Source organism: Trichosurus vulpecula, chromosome 2 (genome assembly GCF_011100635.1).
Source record: "Trichosurus vulpecula isolate mTriVul1 chromosome 2, mTriVul1.pri, whole genome shotgun sequence".
Lineage (NCBI taxonomy): Eukaryota > Metazoa > Chordata > Mammalia > Diprotodontia > Phalangeridae > Trichosurus > Trichosurus vulpecula.
The window spans coordinates 183,536,415-183,555,681 of NC_050574.1; the positions used below are offsets into that span (position 1 = coordinate 183,536,415).

A 19,267-nucleotide genomic window follows, 5' to 3' on the forward strand; every position below is an offset into this window, starting at 1 on the left:
GGTTTCTGAAAGCCACAAAGTGCTAAGTAAATGTGAACTATGATTTAAAGATCAAAAGCATGCATAATGCCAATTTCACTAATCTGAAAGGAAAGCAAAAATAGAATTTCTCCATTTATTTTACCAAAATATTTCACCTCACATGCACAGTATGGCCTTTTTCACATTCTAAGCAGATTTTTGTACCAGTGTCTCTGGTATTAACCACATATTGTTTGAGTTTAGACATATTATAACCAAGTGCCTCAATTTCTCTATTAGTTGGATAGATGATCTTTAAGGTCCCTTTGAGTGTTAAATTTGTAATCCTAATATAAACCTAAGGGGTCATTAAGGTACCTTCAAAGTTGGCTGTTAGTCTAGTATCATAGACTTCTGAAAAACATTTTTAATAAAGAAGGACCATCCCCACATGGTGTTTAACTATAGTTATATAACCATGGTATATAAATGGCCAGAGCCTTCATAATTTATTCATACTGAAGTACCCTACCCCAGGTATCATGCTCCATTAGTACTTCTACTTTACATGCTCTAAGATCAGTTCCAGATTGAGTTCAGATAGTTCATTTCAGTGTAGGACTATTTCTGAACAGTGTTGAATGGCCTCTGCCTTCAACAGACTGAGGTGAACACTGGCCTAAATAGAGGATGCCTTTGAATACCATGCATACAAGGATTGAGTGTAAAGACACAATTTGGACAAACATTCATCAGGGTAGCTTTAGTCAGACCATTTCCAATTATATATGTGTGTGTGTGTGTGTATGTGTATATATATGTATATATAACTATAATTATAATATTATATATCATATATCTATTTACTTATATTTATATACACGTATGTGTGTATATGTGTGTTATATGTATATATAGTGTATATGCACAATATATACACATATATCTTGTTCTGAATTTATAGCACTGCAGATGTTGAGATTTCATGTTATAACATTAAAGACATCTGTTGTTGAATTATATAGAATAAATTAATTCACCTTGCACAGTAGATAAAGTTTATACCATTAACTTAGGAAAGAAATACTCTCTCTGCATATATACATATATATATGTATGTATATATGCATTTGCACATACGTGTGTATGCATATAAACACATATACATGCGCATATATATCCAAGTGCAAGAGGCTGATGTGTCAACCTACACAATCTGCCTACTGTGGCAGATGTCACATCATCTTGCTATGCCTTCTGGCTTTTGTGTTCAGTACTGCTTATATTTTCCACAGGTGTGAACCTGTGGCTTTAAATTAAGCATTAGTTGCTTGAGCTTACAAGTAAGACTTTACTGGTTAATCAAAGTCAAGATAGTGAGAAAACTTTCTGGAATTTCCTGTTTAAAATATCTTCTGATATATCTCCAAATGTTGATAAAGGTCCATTTCCTGGACTGCAAACCCTTTGTAAATTCCAAAAAGTATTGTTAATGATAATCCACTTAATGTCCTTATCACTGACTCTAATGGAAAAAAAGACTGTGCTTATCCCATGAGCCTAAATTTAGAAGTGGCTACAATTTGGAAGAGGCAGCTAACTAACACTTTGGAAGTCAGGATTAAAATTCAAAATGATCTTGATGTATTAGGGAAGCAGTCATAAATAAACACAATGGAATTTAGTAGAGGCAAGTATAAAGTTAGTCTAATATGAACTAGTAAATAATTGCTGAATTCTTTAAGGCTCAAGACTAAAGGAATTTTTAAAAAGCATCACATATATTTGGTGTCATAGAGTCCTGGAGCTAGGAGGCACTGTCATCTTGGTGTAAGGCAAGAGCTCTTAAACTGGGTCCATGAGCTTTTTCTAAAAATAGTTTGATAACTATTTTATAATTTTATGCATTTTTTTATTTTATGCACTTAAAACTTTTATTCGGAGAAAAGGTTCACAAGGTTTGTCAGTCTGCCAAAGGAGTGCAAGGGATATACTGTATCCAGCTCACTCAGGATTGGGAAAGATTTTTTTGCAAATCTCAGTGTGAGCATCTACCCCTTGGAAATCAGCAGATACCACAAATCTAGGCTTGATGTATATTGTTTTGTTGATTATCTAGTCTTAAGAAAGTGGTTGATGTTAATTAATGGAGAAAACGTTAATAATTAGGATTCAACTTAAAAGTGTGTTGTAAATATACTTTGGTTTTTAGAGAACATGTTGTTAAATATTTAAAAGCACACCACAAGACCTACAACACAAAAAGAGTTGAGAAACATCCCCTTCTAAGAGATCATTTTAGATCCAAACCTCTTAGTTCATACTTAATAATGTATCCAAAAGATGGTAAAACCAGGATTAAGACCAAGGGAAGTGATTCCCACCAAGTCCCCTTTCCACTTATCCTCAGCAAAGTGGTGAAGTGGATAGAGTTAGGAAGACCTGAGTTCGAATCCAGCCTCAGATACTTATTATCTGTGTGATGTTAGGCAAGTCACCCAACCTTTGGCTCAGCTTCCTTATTTGTAAAATGGGGATGCTAATTGCACCTACTTCTCAGGGTTGTGAGGATAAAATGAGATGATATCTGTGAAGCACTTTATAAACCTTCAAGTGCTATGTAAGTGCTAATTGTTTTTTATAAGCCATTACCAGAGGCAGTAAGCAATAAAAATGGTAACACTTTCAGGTTTGCAAAGCACTTTATATTTGTTATCTTATTTAATCCTCACAGCAACCCATTTTATAGTTGAAGAAAAGAGAGGCTAAGTGACTTGCTCAGGGTCACATAGCTAATAAGTATCTAAAGCAAGATTTGAACTCAGTTTTCCTGACTCCAAGTCCAGCATTCTGTGCTTTACACCATGAAAAAAAAATCATAGTTGGGACCCATATATACAGAAACGGTAATTTTATTTTTCCTTGTACGGAGAAGCAGCTTGACAATGGATAAAAGTATTGGACTTAGAATTAGGAGACCCTGGGTTCAAATCCCTCCTCATACATTTACTATGTTATTCTGGACAAGTCACTTAGCATGTCTCAGCCTCAGTTTCCTCATCTGTAAAATGGGGATAATAATATAGCTCTTACCTCACAGCTTACAAGCTTTTAAGAAGTTATATAAATGTTTATTATTATTGTATTATCTCATTTTCATCTTGGTCAAAGGAGTTCAGATAGAAGCAGTCTTGGCATGGGTCTCTATCCTGCTGTTATTCTTTTGTTCTGTAAGCTACAGTTCAGGGGGATTGGTGGTAGTGGTGATGATGATGATTATGATGATGATGATGTCATCTTCATACACTATACTTTATAGATGGGTTATAAAATCAAATCTAGCTTCCCAGAAGGGAAAATCTACAGGTAAGGACACCTAATGATAATATCTCCATTGACTTCCTGCTCTTTAGGTAGTAAAAGGAAGAATGGAAATGATTTCTTTGATGTTTTTAGAATTGGGAAAAATCTTTTCAACTTACAATGTCACTTGGCTGTAGGGCAGGTTCTGTGAATCCTGGCTGGGTTATTAATAGCTCTGGGTACCTTCCATGGCACTCAAATACTGAACAGAGAAGAACTCACTATATTCTTTTTTTAGGAACATTCAGGGACTAATATCCAACAAAACAATCTTCAAAAGGGAATTTTGCTCTATTTTTTTTCTTAAAGACATTTCATTAGGGGACAAATTATAAATAAAGTTAGTTTCTTAAAGCACAAAAGAAAAAAGTAAAATGTTCTATTTGGGCAGAAAGCCACAGGCCTGTAAATAAACTTGAGTCATTTTATCTGGTGAAAAGCAAGATTGTCACCTATGAGGTGTCAAAATGAGACCAACGCATAGTATGAATGGTGGTGTGTGGGAAGGATTATTCTCTGTCTGCCAGGTATTATTCTTATACTTTATATGGCTCTAAGTATTTAAGTGGTTATCTAATTTATCCTCACCATATCCCCTTGTAGCAGCAAATAGGCAAGAAGTACTGGCAGCATATTAACTTTACAGAGGAAAAAATTTAGGGTCACCTAGTAACAAAACAGTGAGGATTCACAATGACCAAGTTTCCTGAGATAAATCATAGAAATAATATATTATAACCATAAGGATCTACATAAATATGAGTTGTTATTTGTTTCCTGACCATCATATTTCCCACTTCACTGGATAGCCTTACTACGCCAATTATAACAGCAAACACAAACTCCAGAATCATTACAAACAGTTTATAAAAGAAAAAAATAGCTCTTTAGACTTTGAGTTTATATCCATGTAATTATTGTATCTGTTGCTAAGCTTTGATTCTGCTTTTCCCTTTAAAGTGTTTCAATTTGCCATTATATATAGGTATATAATGGCTATATATAATCTATATAAGTGATACAATATGATGTAATGTAATATATAATTATATATACTATAATATATTATATAAGCCATATAATGTTGTATATAATCAGCAAACTATGAAATTTCACCATGATTGAAGGAGTTTATAACAAACATATACATTATAATAGGTCATTTACCTGACATTATCTTTGGTCTCCATTATTTCTTCCCATGAAATATTCTTCTACTAAAACACAGTTTATGTTTTCCTTTCTTCTGCACTGGTCTGCCACACCAAAAGTCCAGCTCTCTGTGACCGGTTAAAAGCCTTTTGTTAGGGCTCATTCATTATCTGATGTCAGAAAACATGGTTATGCTTATTCTTACATTATGTAACTCCACTCTAATGATGATGATGACTTTCTTGAATTATGTGTTTTTCCTTCCACCTCTCCCAGAAGTCATTAAGATGAAATGTCACTCAGTAATTAGGAGTTCTTGAATTTCCTCCCACCAAATATTTGTTCATGTTCTGCACTCTTCTGGGTTCCTTTCACAAGGTGAAAAAGGTGATTTTAAATTTGTTCTATTCTGACTCCCTCTCATCTCAGCAAGGGTAGAGTGCAGATGGCTGTCATCATTTCTTTTCTGATAACAACTGCTTCATTACATGAGTTCTGTGATCCTGGAAGAGAAAACAAGAAAGAGCAACGGAGAGAAGTGAACAGAAGGGCAATGAAAAGTCATTCCCCCCCTCAATATACAGTATTACCCCTTAGCTCCAGGGACTTTCTAATTATAAACTGCCTGATGCATTGCAGGGCTGCCAAGCAACATGGCATTGGTCTTTCTCATATCTCAGCCTACAAGTACTCATCTATATCTAACTACCTTTTTAAAAAAAACATTATCTACTACCCTCCAACGTCCAACTTCACATTCTTACTATCTGTGCGTTTCTTAGAGGAGCTTGTAATTATTTACAAACAGAAGGAACCCTTAGTATCATCTTGTTCAACTCTCTCCTTTTTTGTTGAGTTGTTTCAGTTGTGCTGACAGATGAGGAAACCAAAGTCTATGACAACAAAGTAACTTGCCCAAGTTCATAGTACTCGAATCCAAATCTTGCTTCTCTGACCCCAAACCCAGGACTCTGAACTATACTACCAGGCTTCTCTTTGTATGCTTTTACCTGTTTGTCATCTGCCAACTATCAGTAGGTGTTTCACTTCATGAATGATTAACTGTAGCCATCAAGTCAGAAACATATTTTTACATAAATAGAGAAGTGTGGAAAAGAGGTTATATGGAGAAGAAAGATAATGAGTTCTGTTTTGGACGTAATGAGTTTGCGATGCCTACAGGACATCCAATTTGAAATGTTCAGTAGATCATTTATGATAAAAGATGGCAGCTCAGGAGGTAGACTAGGGCTAGAGATGAGATTTGAGAATCATCTGTAATGAGATGATCATTGAACCCAAGTTTGCTAAAGAGGTCGCCAACTTGGGAGAATATGGAGGAACTGAGGCAGTGAAATCTTGAAATTTGCAGATGGCATCATATATTTCCAGGTACTAAACTACTGAGGATAAACTTCCAAAAGATCTTATGAGGTTGTATGAAAGGGTTAAAAAAAAGTAGCAGTTTTTAATAATAATACCTCATATTACTAAAACACTTTACCTTTTCAAAGTATTTTCATATACATATATCTCATTCAATTTTCACAACAACCCTATGAGGGAGGCAGGGCAAGTATTATTCCAACTTTACAAATAAGAAAATTGAGGGTCTGAGATATGCCAATAAGCCAAGTGACTTTTCTAAGGCCACGTGATTAGTAAGCAAAGGAAACGTACAAGGACTTGGACCTCCTGATGTCTAGTCTAATGCTCTTGGTTCTGCACTTGACATTCACATATTCCTTTATTTTTATTTGCTCAGATGTCCTTTTCATGAACTAAAACAGGTATTTTGCAGCAAAATCTAAAAACTAAAAAAAAATAGTTTGTTTCTAAAACATATATGGTATGCAAAATAATTTGTTCCAGATAAGAAAGTATGTATAAAGAAAAGTGAAAAGCAAATTTACTATTCAGAGAATGCCATGAGAATGGAGCACACTTTCTCCGTATCATTGATGAACAATGCTAAGTATTTAAAGCACCAGCACTTTCAGTATAATAGCTTCATAATGTAGTTCTTATTTACCAAGTACATCTTTCCAGGGCTAAATCTTCTGCAACAGGGTAAGTCTGTATCATTGAAAGTCTACATTACAAAAGAAAGGACAGTTTATTTGCTGTATATTCATTCTGTCCTTCTCAATGTCAATAAAATGAGTCAGCAAAAAAATAATTTGTTTAAAAAAGGGAATCTTTGCAAAAAGAATAAAAGTCAGATTCTATCAATCAATAAACAAAAAAAGTAGCAAACATTGCAGATATTGTTAACAGCAACTATATATGTTGAAAGATAAATTATTTTATTGGAAGGGACAAGGTGATTTCCAATGTGACCACTATTTGACATCTATTCTATAGCTAATATATGAGCATGAAGAATATATAGCTAGCTACAGCATTAATGAACATCTAAATGCGAATCTTTGTATTTGCTTACATAGAATGAAAAGTTTGGTTTTAAATCTAATAAAAATAATATCCATATTAAAAATTAAATTGGAAAAACTAGTTTTAAATCATCCCAAAAGATCCAAGTCACTTTAATTCAATTAATTTCTGAATTTATTGTACAACTGAATGAAAGGTGAAGAGAAAACATCTCACTGTTTATTGTTTGTCAATTATATAAAACAAAAAAAAAAAAGCTTTTGCACCTCTAGAGCAAAATGAAACCTTAAAAAACTCTCCTACAATAAGGGGTCTCCCATGCATATGTTAAGAGCATACAAAATTCTTTGATAGATGCAACCACACAGATAACTTTGTACAAGAGTCCTCTTATTAGTAATATCCAGGTAAAGACAAAATAGGCATTTATTAAGCTTAATAAGCATCTAGCATGCAGAAAGTTACAATGCTAATCACTAGGAATACAAAGACAAAACAAGAAACAGTCCTCCTGCCCACAAAGCATACAATATACTGGGAGGATACATGTATTCACTTCAATGTTATAGTGATAATGGCCATGCTAAATCCAATGGCCTTCTCCTAGTCTATATGCTACCGACTTTTGCAGCTTTTGACACTGTCAACCTGTCAGTCAATAAGCACTTATTAAGCACCTACCATGTTCCAATCACTATGCTAAGTGCTGCAGATCCCCCCTCAAAAAAAAAACCCACAAAGATAGCCCCTGCCCTTGATGAATTCACAATCTAATGGGAGAGACAACAGGCAACTACCTACGGACAAGCAAGCTATATAAAGGATAAATAGGAAATGATCAACAAAGGGAAAGCACTAGAGTTGAGAGATATGGAAAGGCTTCCTTCTGAAGATAGGATTTTAGCTCCGATTTAGAGGAAGCCAGGGAAGCCAGTAGGCAGAGGTGAGGAGAGAGAGCATTTCAGGCATGGGTGTCAACCAGTGAAAATGACCAGAGTGGGGAGATGACTGTCTTGTTTGAGGAACAAAAAGGAGTCCAGTGTTACTGGCTCAAAGATTATGTGATGAGGTATAAGGTAGGAGAACATCGAAAAGGTGGGGGGAGGGGCTAGGTTATGAATGGTCTCAAATGCCAAACTTGATCCTGGAAGTGATAGGGAGTGACTCGAGTTGATTGAGTAGGAGGGTGACATGGTGTGACCTGAGGTTTAGGAAAACCATCTCTTTCCTCCTGGATACTCTTTCCTCACTTGGTCTTTGTGATACTGCTCTTCCTTGGTTCTCTTATCTGTCTGACCATTCCTTCTTAATCTCCTTTGCTGAATTATCCTCATTCTGTCCACTAATCAGGGGTATCCTCAAAGGCTCTGTCCAAAGGCTCTTCTCTCTTTACTCTACATTCTCTCCTCTGGTAATCCCATCAGTTGTCATGATTTCAATTATCACTTTTCTGCAAATATATCCTAAATCTACATATTTAGTCCTAATCTATCTCTTGAACTACAGTCCTACATTTCCAATTACATTCTAAACATTTATATGTACCCAGTTGCTCCATGGGTATCTCAAACTCAACATGTCCAAAATGGGACTCATATTTCCACCCAAACCAATTCTTGCTCCAAATTCTCTATTTCTGTTAAGAGCATCACCATCCTTCCAGTCATGAAGCTTGCAATCTCAGTCATCCTTGGCTCTTCCCTCTCCCTCCATAAATAGTAGGTTGTCACATATCATCATTTCTACTTCCACAACATCTCTCATGTCCATTTCACTCACACAGCCTTGCATTATCTTTCTAATTTGTCCTTCTGTTCTTAGTCTCTGCCTCCTTTTAATTCATTACACTCCTCCCTAACATACACACGGAGCCTTCCAAGCTAATATTTTTTTAAAAGATTTGATCATGTTGTTCCCCTACTGGCTTTGTTTTGCCTCGAGAGTATGAAATCCTCAGCCTGTCATTTAAAGCCCTTAACAATACAGGTCCTACCTATCTGTCTGGTCTTGGACTTCTATATTACTCCTCTTCCCATACTTTCAATTCTGGTCATATTGACCTGCTAGAAATTCCCTATATGCAACATTCTATCCCTCTCTCAGTCTCCTTATCCCTGGAATATAATCTCTTCTTGAAAAACTATTCCTAGCTTCCTTCAAAGCGTAACACAGGCATCACCACCTAAGCTTACATGAAGCATTTTCTGATTCTTTCCATCTAGTACTCTTTCTTTCTTGAAAATCTTTACGTATTAGTGTGCATCTCCCCTGTGGGATCTAAGGTGCTTGTTTTGTTTTTGTCTTTATGTACCCATAACCTAGAACAGGGTCATGCTCACAGTAGGTGCTTAATAATCATTCATTTAATGAAATAAAAATGTTGAATAAGTAAAAGACAGTGGGAGGAGGGAGAGAGTCCTGATAATTAGGGATAGCATAAAGGGCTTCCCTTATAAGTTGGCACCAGAGTTGAATGTTGAAGAAAGCTGATATCTATCAATTAACGAATGTCTAGAATAAGTTCCTCCTGTCCTTCAAAAGAGAGAAGCAAGGTCAGAAGGAATCACAGACCAGCAAGACAGCTTTGAAAGTTACATGTTGAATTTATTATATATGTACTTAAAAAGAAAAGCAAGCTCTATGTATTTGAAATCTGCAGTTTCATGTATAATCCTTTCCTGTTCTACAATGTATATGGAAATGCTCATTTAGCTCATAATAAAAAATAAAATGAACATTTTAAAATAAGCAAACAAAAACTTTGAAGAAGAATGAGAATTCTAAGAGGGAGGGGTGTGGAGAGAGTCCATGCAGAACAGTATGTTTACAAAGACTTGGTGGTAAAAGATGGAATGCCAAGTTCGAGGAATAGCAAGAAGGCCTGTTGGGCTAGAGCCAGATTGTGAAGGGCTTATGTTCAGCTGATTAATGGAAAACAGAGGAAAATCAATTCATTTTTATTTTTATATTATATGCATTAGGAATAAAGGGCAAAAGCAAATGCATATCCCCAAACTGGAAACAACTATTCAAAAAATTCACTACTTACAGTCCTTAGATAAAACTATTCCCTTATTAGATTATATAATGTGAAGACTATTCCCTTATTAGATTATTTAAAATGTTAAACTGTACCTTCAGAAACCCTACCACACTATAGGAAGACACTATCAGAGGATGAAATCTTTTTAGAAAGTATACAATTCATACATATGAAATTCAGTTCTCTCTGACACATGCAAATGACTTTAATAACTAGAGATAGTTCAGTTCCACTGAACAAACAATTAAGGATGAATGAATCAAAAGCTTTATTAAACACTTGCTATGTGCAAACACTATGCTGAGGCTTCAAATACAAAAGCAAAATGGTGCCTGCAATCAAGAAGCTTAGATGAGACAACACATATAGAGGAGTAAATGCCAAGAAAGGCAGTTATGGTCAGAAAGACACAAAGATGGTTCATGGAACTACAAGGCAATCAACTGATACTCATTTTCCAGAGGCAATAATGGTGTTGTTTTGATTACAGTTCTCAAAGAAAGGGGTAAAAATGAGCGAGAGAGTGGAGATATGCCTTCAGAGGCAGGGTAGAAAATTAGCTGGGGTGAAAATAAAGATACTTGGTCCCAGAACATGCAGAAGTCAGGATGCAAAAAATTGTGAAGTTAGTGGATAGTGAAAAAGTAAACAAAGACATTGAGTATTGATGATTTTTTCTAGAACTTTGATAGTGAAAGGGAGAATATATATATATATATATATATATGGGGATGCGGTGGCAGGATCAAGTGAAGGTCTTTTTAATGAGGTATATCTGAATGTGCATATAGGGAATGGAAGACAAAAGATAGAGGAGAAAGAGGGAAAGGGGGAGAGAGACAGAGAGAGAGAAAAGATTGGGGACACATGCTCATAGAGCAGGGAATGGGATCAAGGAAATAAGGGATCAAGAAAATAAATCAAGGAAAGGTTGGCCTTGGGAAGAAGAAGTTGTGAAATATGGGAAAGGGGGCAGGGAGAAAATAGTCTTGTCAGTCTAAAAAGAAAAGAAAAAGTTTGACTGATGGAAGAAGTGGAAGAGATTCAACCAAGGAAGAGTAAAAGGACTGCTGTACAATAGTGAGAACCAAGTTGAGTAAAGATAACATGAATATGCAGTGAACCAAGTCAACCAGGTGAGGTGACTTCTTCCAGCTACTAGAAAGTACAAGATGAGAAGGGAGCATAAGCCAGGGATGAGCATTAAGACAAGGGGGTAAGAAAGTGAAGGTGTCGAGGGTGGAGGAAAATGTATAGTTGAATTCTTTAACTGCAGGGTTCAATACATCCTAAATTAAGCCTAGGTTCAATTTTAAGTATTGACATATGTGATCTCAGAAAAACAGCTGATATCATGTTGCATAAAATTTAGTATAGATGGTGACAAAACACTTTATGACATTCAGGGAGTCATATAGCATTTGCTCTATGGCATAGTCAGTTTCAAAATATAGATAGATGATGCTCATGAAGACTCTAAATTCAATATGTCCCAAACAAAGCTATCCAGGCTTGGGTCACAGAATGTTAGAGTTCTAAAGTACCTTACTTATTGTCTAAGTTCCATGTTCAACATACAACCCAGAAACCAAAGGTAACACACCTAACCTTAGGAAGTTCATCTCAGGGCTTGACCTGAGGCTACTAGTAAATTGTTGTTTATTTGTTTGTTTGTTTTTAGCCTGATTAGAGAGCACCCTTAAACTAGAAGAACAGTAGAATCCAACCATCTTGGTATGACTAACTGCCTTTCAGTTTCACATTAGCAGACTTGGATCAATTAGGAATTTTAATTGAAAGTGAGTGTTAAATAATTAAATTTATGCAGCCCAAACACATAGGGATTTCAGATCATTACCAAAAAATATAGAAGAACCTGATTTAGTCCATCCTGTCCCATCATTTTAGAGATGAGGAAACAGAGGCCCACAGTCATTAAAGTGACTTGCCCTTAATCACGTAGTTCATTAGGAAACAATGAGAGGCAAAATAATGTAAGTATAATTGCTGTTGTTTGACATCTGGGAGATGATTCCATGACAAGCAAGTGAAGTGGATTTAAGTGAGGGAAGGCTGTGCAAAGTCACCAGCCTCACTTTCTCTTCCAGAGCCCACCAGGTTTCTAAGATCAGAATAGCCATGGAAGAATCAATGTCATTTTCACCTTGACCCTTCATAAGCTTAGGAAAGCTCACATATCTACTAGCATCATAAAATATTTCTTAAAAGTCAAATTGTGCAAGGTATTACATCAGGCATATTCAAAGAGAACCCCCTTTTAACCCTGTATCAAAATTCTCCTGTAACAATTTTGGAGCATTAATCTCATAGATTTAGAGCTGTAAAGATCCTTAGAAATCTGCTAGTCCAACAATACCATCTATTGCCACCTCTGCCCCTTTATAAATGCTAGATGTCTCTCATTTATTCTCCTGCTTGTATACCTTTGCACAGGTGATCTCTCCATGGCTGAAACACATTCCCTCCTCTCCTCCTTCTCATGAAATCCCTAGCTACCTTTCGAGCATGGCTCAAGGACCACCTCTCACATGAGACTTTTCCTGATTCTCTAGTTACTAGAGCTCTCTTCTTCTTGAAGTTACTTTGTATCTCTTTGTTTGGAAATTTCCATGTATGTTTATTCTCCTTGGTAAAATGTAAGCTTTTTGAGGGCAAGGACTATTTTGTCTCAGTGCCTAGAACAGTAATTTGCACAGACTAGACACTGAATACATTTTATTTCGTTGAATTTAATTGAGTTGAGTTTAATTAAAAGAGGAAACCAAGGACTAGAAAGCAAGAAAGCGATTTACCCAAGGTCCAAGGAGGGGGAAAGCTCCTCTCTGTCCCTGATGATGATGATGATGATGATGATGATGATGATGATGTTGATGGTTTACAAGTGCTTTGTGGTTTACAAAGAGTTTTACATATGTGTTTCTGTTCACTTTTTCAGTTGTGTCTGATTCTCCATGATGACATTCGGGGTTTTCTTGGCAAAGATACTGGAGTGGTTTGTCATTTCCTTCTCCAGCTCATTTTATAGATGAGGAAACTGAGGCAATCAGGATTAAGTGACCTGCCCAGGGTCACACAGCTAGTCAGAGGCTGGATTTGAACTCAGGTCCCCCCAGAGTCCAGGGTCAGCACTCTATTTACTGTGCCACTGGCATTAATATCTCATTTGAACATCAGTTAGTCAACTAGCATTTATTAAACACCTACTGGATGCTAAGTGCTGGAGACAAAAAGAAAGGCAAAAGAAAAGCCCCTGCTCTTAAGCTCACAGTCTAAAAGGGTAAAAAATGTGCAAACAATAATTTACAAATAAAATATATAGAGGATAATTTGGAGTAACACAGAGGGAAGACACTGTAAAGTAGGTGCTATCATTATCTTCATTTAAGGAAACAGAGACTAAGGAAGATATAATGAGCTACCTAGGCCCACACGGCCAATATCTGCCACAAAACTTGAACTGAGGTCTTCTTGACTTCAGTTTGAGCAGTCTTTCTACTATGCCACTTGGCAGGAAATAGGTACCACAGCTAGCACTTGAATCCAAATTTCGGACTCTTTCTACTAAGCCATGCTGCCCTTTGTAACTTCTGTAGTCCATGTGGCCAACATTTAGGAGGTACTCGGTACAAGTTTTTAATTTAGTTTTGGCGCTAACGTAGTGGTGAAGGAGAATGACCAGGAAACCACCTTTCTTTGGTTCATAATAAGTATGGTGAATTTCCCTGAAGATCATGCCTTTATATTAATTGTATAAGACACGGTCTATCCCTGTCCACATGGAGTTTACAATTTAGGGGAACATGGCATATGCATTATAATGCAAAACATCACCTAAGTGCATTATGTGCAAGGTCTGAGGAGAAAAGATTATGTGGAGGTATTTGTGGAATGAAAGGATCATAGATTTAGATCTAAAAATGACTGACTGTGTGGATATTCTAGACCATACCTCTCCTTTTACAATTGAGGAAAATGAGCCCTACAGAGCCACTTAACTTGTATGGGGCTTATTTTCCTCATCTGTAAAAGGAGAAAGATGGTCGAGAACACAAATACCTTCATATCACCTTTTCTGCTCAGACCTCATACATCTGTTTTTTTTTTAACTTAGACAACTTTGATTCCAAATCTAGGACCCTCTTCAATGTACCATCCCCTCCTTTAACCCCTGAGATTCGGGTAAACTCTTGAATTGAATGAGTGCTAGGATATTCAAAGGAAAAGGCTTCATTGGCCCTCCAGAGCACCATTCCCAGCAGTCCTAGGCTGGAAATGTAGCTTCAGAGGATTCATGCTATACTGCGTTACTGGAAGTGGGGAATGGGAGGACTGGGTTGGGAAGAGGCTGAGAGAATGAAAAACAAGATCTGACTGGAACAGTCCTAGACAACTAGCCAGGGACCACTGGCATGAATCCCCAGGCAAACAATACATATGTAATATATTCATATTCTTCTCGGTCACATCATAATTAACAGAAATATTAGCTGGTATTATTACTAACCTCCAGGGCATTCTCCTGCTATCTGTCTTCAATCACTTCAGCCCTTGGATCATAAACCTTCTTTTCCATTTTGCCCCTGCCCTCATTTTTGGCAACTTCATGCCCACATTGAAAGTCTTAACATTCTGGTCTCACACCTCAGCTCCAGTGACCTCTCTCTCCAACCAATTTCAGACATCACTGAATAATTCACCTCTAAGAATGTAAACTCTGAAACCCCCCTCTTTGATCACAATTTCATGTCCTTCTATCCCCTTCCCACTTCCTTACTCAACACCTTGGTTTCTTCATCTCTAAAATGAAAAGGTTAAATTTGTTGGTGTCTAAAGATCCCTCCTACTCTAAATCTATGATTTCCCTTTCTCTGAAATCCTTAACGTCTCCCTCTCAACTGGCTGCTTTCTTGTAAACACACCCATTCCTCTACCTCCTAAAGAAAAATAAAAGCTCTTCTCTGACCATAATAATAATAGTAATAATGATGATAGCTAGCATTTATATAGCACCAACTAAATGCCAGGCACTGGATAAGTACTTTATAGGTATTTTCTCATTTGATCCTCACAACACAGACAGCAGTTAAGTGACTTGCCCAAGGTCACTCAGCTGATAAATATCTGAGGCAACCTGCTGCTGCCTCAGACTACCAGTGTGCTTTTCTCCTTCCTTTCCCTAATGCACTTTTTGAAAGAGTAGTTTGCACTTAATAGCTTCAGCTTCCAAACCCTCACACTTTGTAATACCTTGTGTTTATGTTCTGTCCCAACCAATCAACTAAAACTACTTTCTTGAAAGTAATCTTAATCTCAAAATCCGAAGACCTTTTCTTAGTTGTTCTTCTCTCTGAATCTTCTGATACTATATCCTGACTCATGCTTCTTGGAACTTTCTCCTTCCTACCTCTCTGTTGATTGTCTCTTCTTCCTTGCATCCCCTATTATGCACGCATTTTGCAAGTATCTAACTTTGACCTAGTTTGCTTTTCTCTCTCTGTGCTCTTCTATAGTGTCATCTGAATCATTTAACCTCTCTGATCTTTATTTTCCTCATCTATGATATGGGGGTAACAAAATTTGCATTTTACAGATGAGGATACAGACTCAAAGAGATTAAATTATTCTCCCATCATCACTAATTGTCAGATCAAGAATTTGAATCAAGGTTTTCTCATTCTAAGTCCAATGTTCTTTTCTACTATATCATATCCAGCTCCCAAACTCAGAATATTCTATCTTCATACTCATCTTCATCCTAAAACAAGGTTTTAGGATATTCCTATTTTTGTCAATAGTACCAATACACTTCCATTCATGCTGGCTTGGAAACTTTCTTTATGTCCAACAAATACCAATTCTGTCCATTTCTCCTCTGAAATCCATCTCCTCCTTTCTCATTCCCACCATTACCACTCTATTTCATATTCTGATTACCTCTTAGTTAGACCACAATGACAATATGCTAACTAGTTTCCCTGATCAAGCCTTTCCAATGGAAGCTATATTTATCTGCCTAAAGCAGACAACACTCTGCTGCCCCAAAATCCTTATTATCTGCCATAGAAAATACAATACTCAGTCTGCTATTTACTGCCCTCCATAATGTGGCCCTGATTTATCTTTCTAGCTTTAGTTCCCATGACCCCACTACATATAATCTACCCAAACAGTACTACTATTCCTCAAAATGTCCTGTGTTTCCCTATCTCCATACCTTTGCTCATGCTGTTCACTGCATCTGGAAATTCTTTCCTCTAGATTTCCACTTGTTGAAATACTTCAAGGTGTGACTCAGATGTCACCTTCTTCATGAAACTTTCCATAGCATTCTCACTGAATGTGATGTGTTACTCCTCAGAATTTTCACGATATTTTGTTTATGCCTTTCTTTTTCATTTTTTAGATTCTATTTCTGTTAGACTGTAAAATCCTTGAGGACAGAGATTATATTTGAATCATCTTTTGTATCCCCTTCAGAATGTAGTACAGTTGCTCAAATAAAATATTTTCAATTGACTGAGCAGGATCTAAAGAACAAAGAACCATGAGGGATGAAAAGATAGCATGATTTATTTTAGAGAGGCAGAGAAAAAAGAGAGCCCCTAGATCCAGCAGGAAAAGAAATGAACCTAAAAACCAAGAGAGATCATAGAAGAGTGAAGGGTATTACTAGGAAAGTAGGAAGACACAAGGCACAATTCTTTCCCTAACAATGGTCACAAGGGAAAGTTTAGTTTTAATATATAATATAATATGGTAATAAAATAAAAATTATTTCAATCTATCTATTTTATCCTGGGCGGGAGCGAGGTTGGTATGAAGAGGTCTAGGCTTGTAATTTCACCAGTGTGGAAATGTTGTGCACAGACTCAAATGTGTAACTCTTCTGTAGCTTACTCTCTTAGAGTTTCTTGGAACCCTAAAGGTTGAGTGATTTGCCCAGGGTCCCATAGCTAGATAGGTATCTGTCAAAGGCAGGATTGGAAGCTAGGTCTTCCTGACTTCAAAATCCATTCTCTATCTGCTATACCACAGTGTTTGTCTATATCTATACACTTCTATGGAAAATAAATATGACTGTTATAATTAAATTTTACATCATATTGTGAGAGGCAGTAGGCCATAATGGACAGAAAGCTGGCCTGGAATCCAGGAAGAGTTGAGTTTAAGTCCAACCTACGATACCTACTGACTTTGTGATTCTGGGCAAATCACTTAAGCTCTCAGTGCTCACAGAGATGTCAAACACACATGGCCTGCTGACCTCATATGCACCACAAAATTCCAGAGTCTACCCCTAACCTGATTAAAATGTAATTGGGAAATATATAACAAAATAAATTTTAAAATATGATAAAGACATGGGTAACATTAATATTCGGTTTCCTGAGTCACCATATGGCCTGCAGAGTTATTTGTGTAAGGTCCCCTATTTCTATTTGAGTTTGACCTGACTGCTCTAGGTAAGTCACTTAAAACTGCTAAATTTCAAAGAAGGTGATGATGCCTTCATTGTTGGTTGTGGGAATTTCTTCCACTTGGGAGTTCCCCATTCCAATGACAGTACAGGTCCATTTCCTATCTATTACATGTTAATGCAGCTCCGTTCATATAAACACAGAGGGCAATGTATATATAATTTGAGCTTTTCTCAATTTTTGAAAACAGGTTAAAATTAAAACCAAGGAATTGGCATTTTTATCTACACACATAAATCTAAGGATTTTAGATAATGACATCTAAAATTTCTCCATACTACTCAGTTAAGTAAGTTGAAATAAGGACTTTTAAAAATGATGTCAGTTACTATAAAGCCAAACAGGAATCTCAAATCAAGGGCAGCTTTATGGAATCCAGAAACATATCTTTCCATATGCATTGTGCTGCAGCAATGCCCCGAGGTTTCTAATGGAACACTGTAACAAAGAATCCCAGACTCCCAAGCCAACTAGCACAGACATCTTTACCCCATTAATCTGTCTAGTAAGACACTGCAGCTGCCAACTCTCCCCTCGCCCCCAACCTTGAAGGCACATTGCCCAAGGAGCTTATTTAAATGAAACACTATTGACAGCTTTTCTACATGTCAAAGACATCAGACGATATCCACTGTCATAATTAAGATAACTACCAACAACAGCTCCCACAAACAACTGCAGTGACTGACTGACCTGCTTTCCGACAAACCCTCAGAGAATAAGATGACCGATCACACGGAGAGATTCAGTCCCTTCTCCATTAGCTGCCTTACCCCGCTGCTTTGCTCGTTTTCATTTTAATCCATTTGGACCTGCAAACACTTACTGATCATTGACGCATGAGGATGTAACATCAGCAGATTTCTGAGTGAGATGCGTGATTGCTGCTGCAGCTCTGTGCATCTAACCAAGTTCAATGCAGCAGAGGAATTAGCTCCCTCTACCCGGATTTTTTTTTTTTTAAAGAGATACGACTAGCACCAGCCTTAGGTTTAAATAATGCTGCAAAATGCAGTACTGGGGCTTAGATAAGGGGGCATGTTCAATGAAATATAAGGTGCGTTTTTGTACTCTTCATATATGATCTCAAAATCCGAAAGATAAGCCGGTTTTATTTAAAAATATTTATGTCTGGATTTACAGTAGTACTTTAACATTCTGCTGAATTTCTCTCTTCCAGCAGCACCTCTGATCGTACTTTGATTTCTCCATTTCTGCTGTTGGTTTACTTTTCCTATTTTACTGAAGTCATAAAAGGAAACGGGTTTAGTGGCTTTCACTTTTGGTTTCTCATTCTTATTGCTGCGTACCAGCCTAATATTGTTTTGTTAAGCATTATGGGAACCAGCTTTTACCAGCATTTTAGCATCACGCTTTCAGTCAAGAGAAAAAATATTGCCTCTCTTGGTTTCATGACTTTGAGCATGTCATTGACCTCAATTTTTTTTTTTTATCTGTAAGTTGTAGAGCTCTTCCAACCACAGGAGTTCTTAACAATTTTTTTGTGTGTGGTGGACCTCTTGCCCAGTCTGGTGAAGACTATGGACTTTTTCTCAGAGTGATATTTGTAAGTGCATAAAATAAATTACCTAAGATTACAAAGGAAACCAATTTTATCAAAATATAGTTATCAAAATACTTTTTAAAACAAGTTTACAAGTCCCAGGTTAAGAAGCTCTGCTCTAAGGGCTAACCCTCTGCTTCCATAAGTCACATTTCTTTTTCAGATTTGCTAACTTTTTACTTTCTTCCTTGTATGCTTACTTAAATGTTTGAATATTTTATGAATATTGGTTCAATACAAGTCACAGATCTTGTATACCTTTGGAAATAATCTAAGTGAGTTTTGGTGGCC

The 19,267-nt window shown here is 36.7% G+C and overlaps 1 protein-coding gene across 2 annotated transcripts in view; it reads right to left on the reverse strand.

Annotated features, from left to right (window-relative positions):
* The window catches only part of SACS (sacsin molecular chaperone), a 100,521-nt gene extending 82,240 nt beyond the window's left edge, over positions 1-18,281 (reverse strand). The window contains exons 1-2 of one of the 2 annotated variants that reach the window (XM_036742751.1): positions 18,239-18,281; positions 4,492-4,979 (exon numbers count right to left, since the gene is read on the reverse strand). In XM_036742751.1, the coding sequence (XP_036598646.1) occupies positions 4,492-4,514 (23 nt within the window). In that variant the 5' untranslated portion in view covers positions 4,515-4,979; positions 18,239-18,281. Of the gene's footprint in view, positions 1-4,491; positions 4,980-18,105; positions 18,140-18,238 lie in introns of those variants that run through there. The other variant, XM_036742752.1, reaches the window with a different exon arrangement.
* Positions 18,282-19,267: the final 986 nt, after the last annotated feature.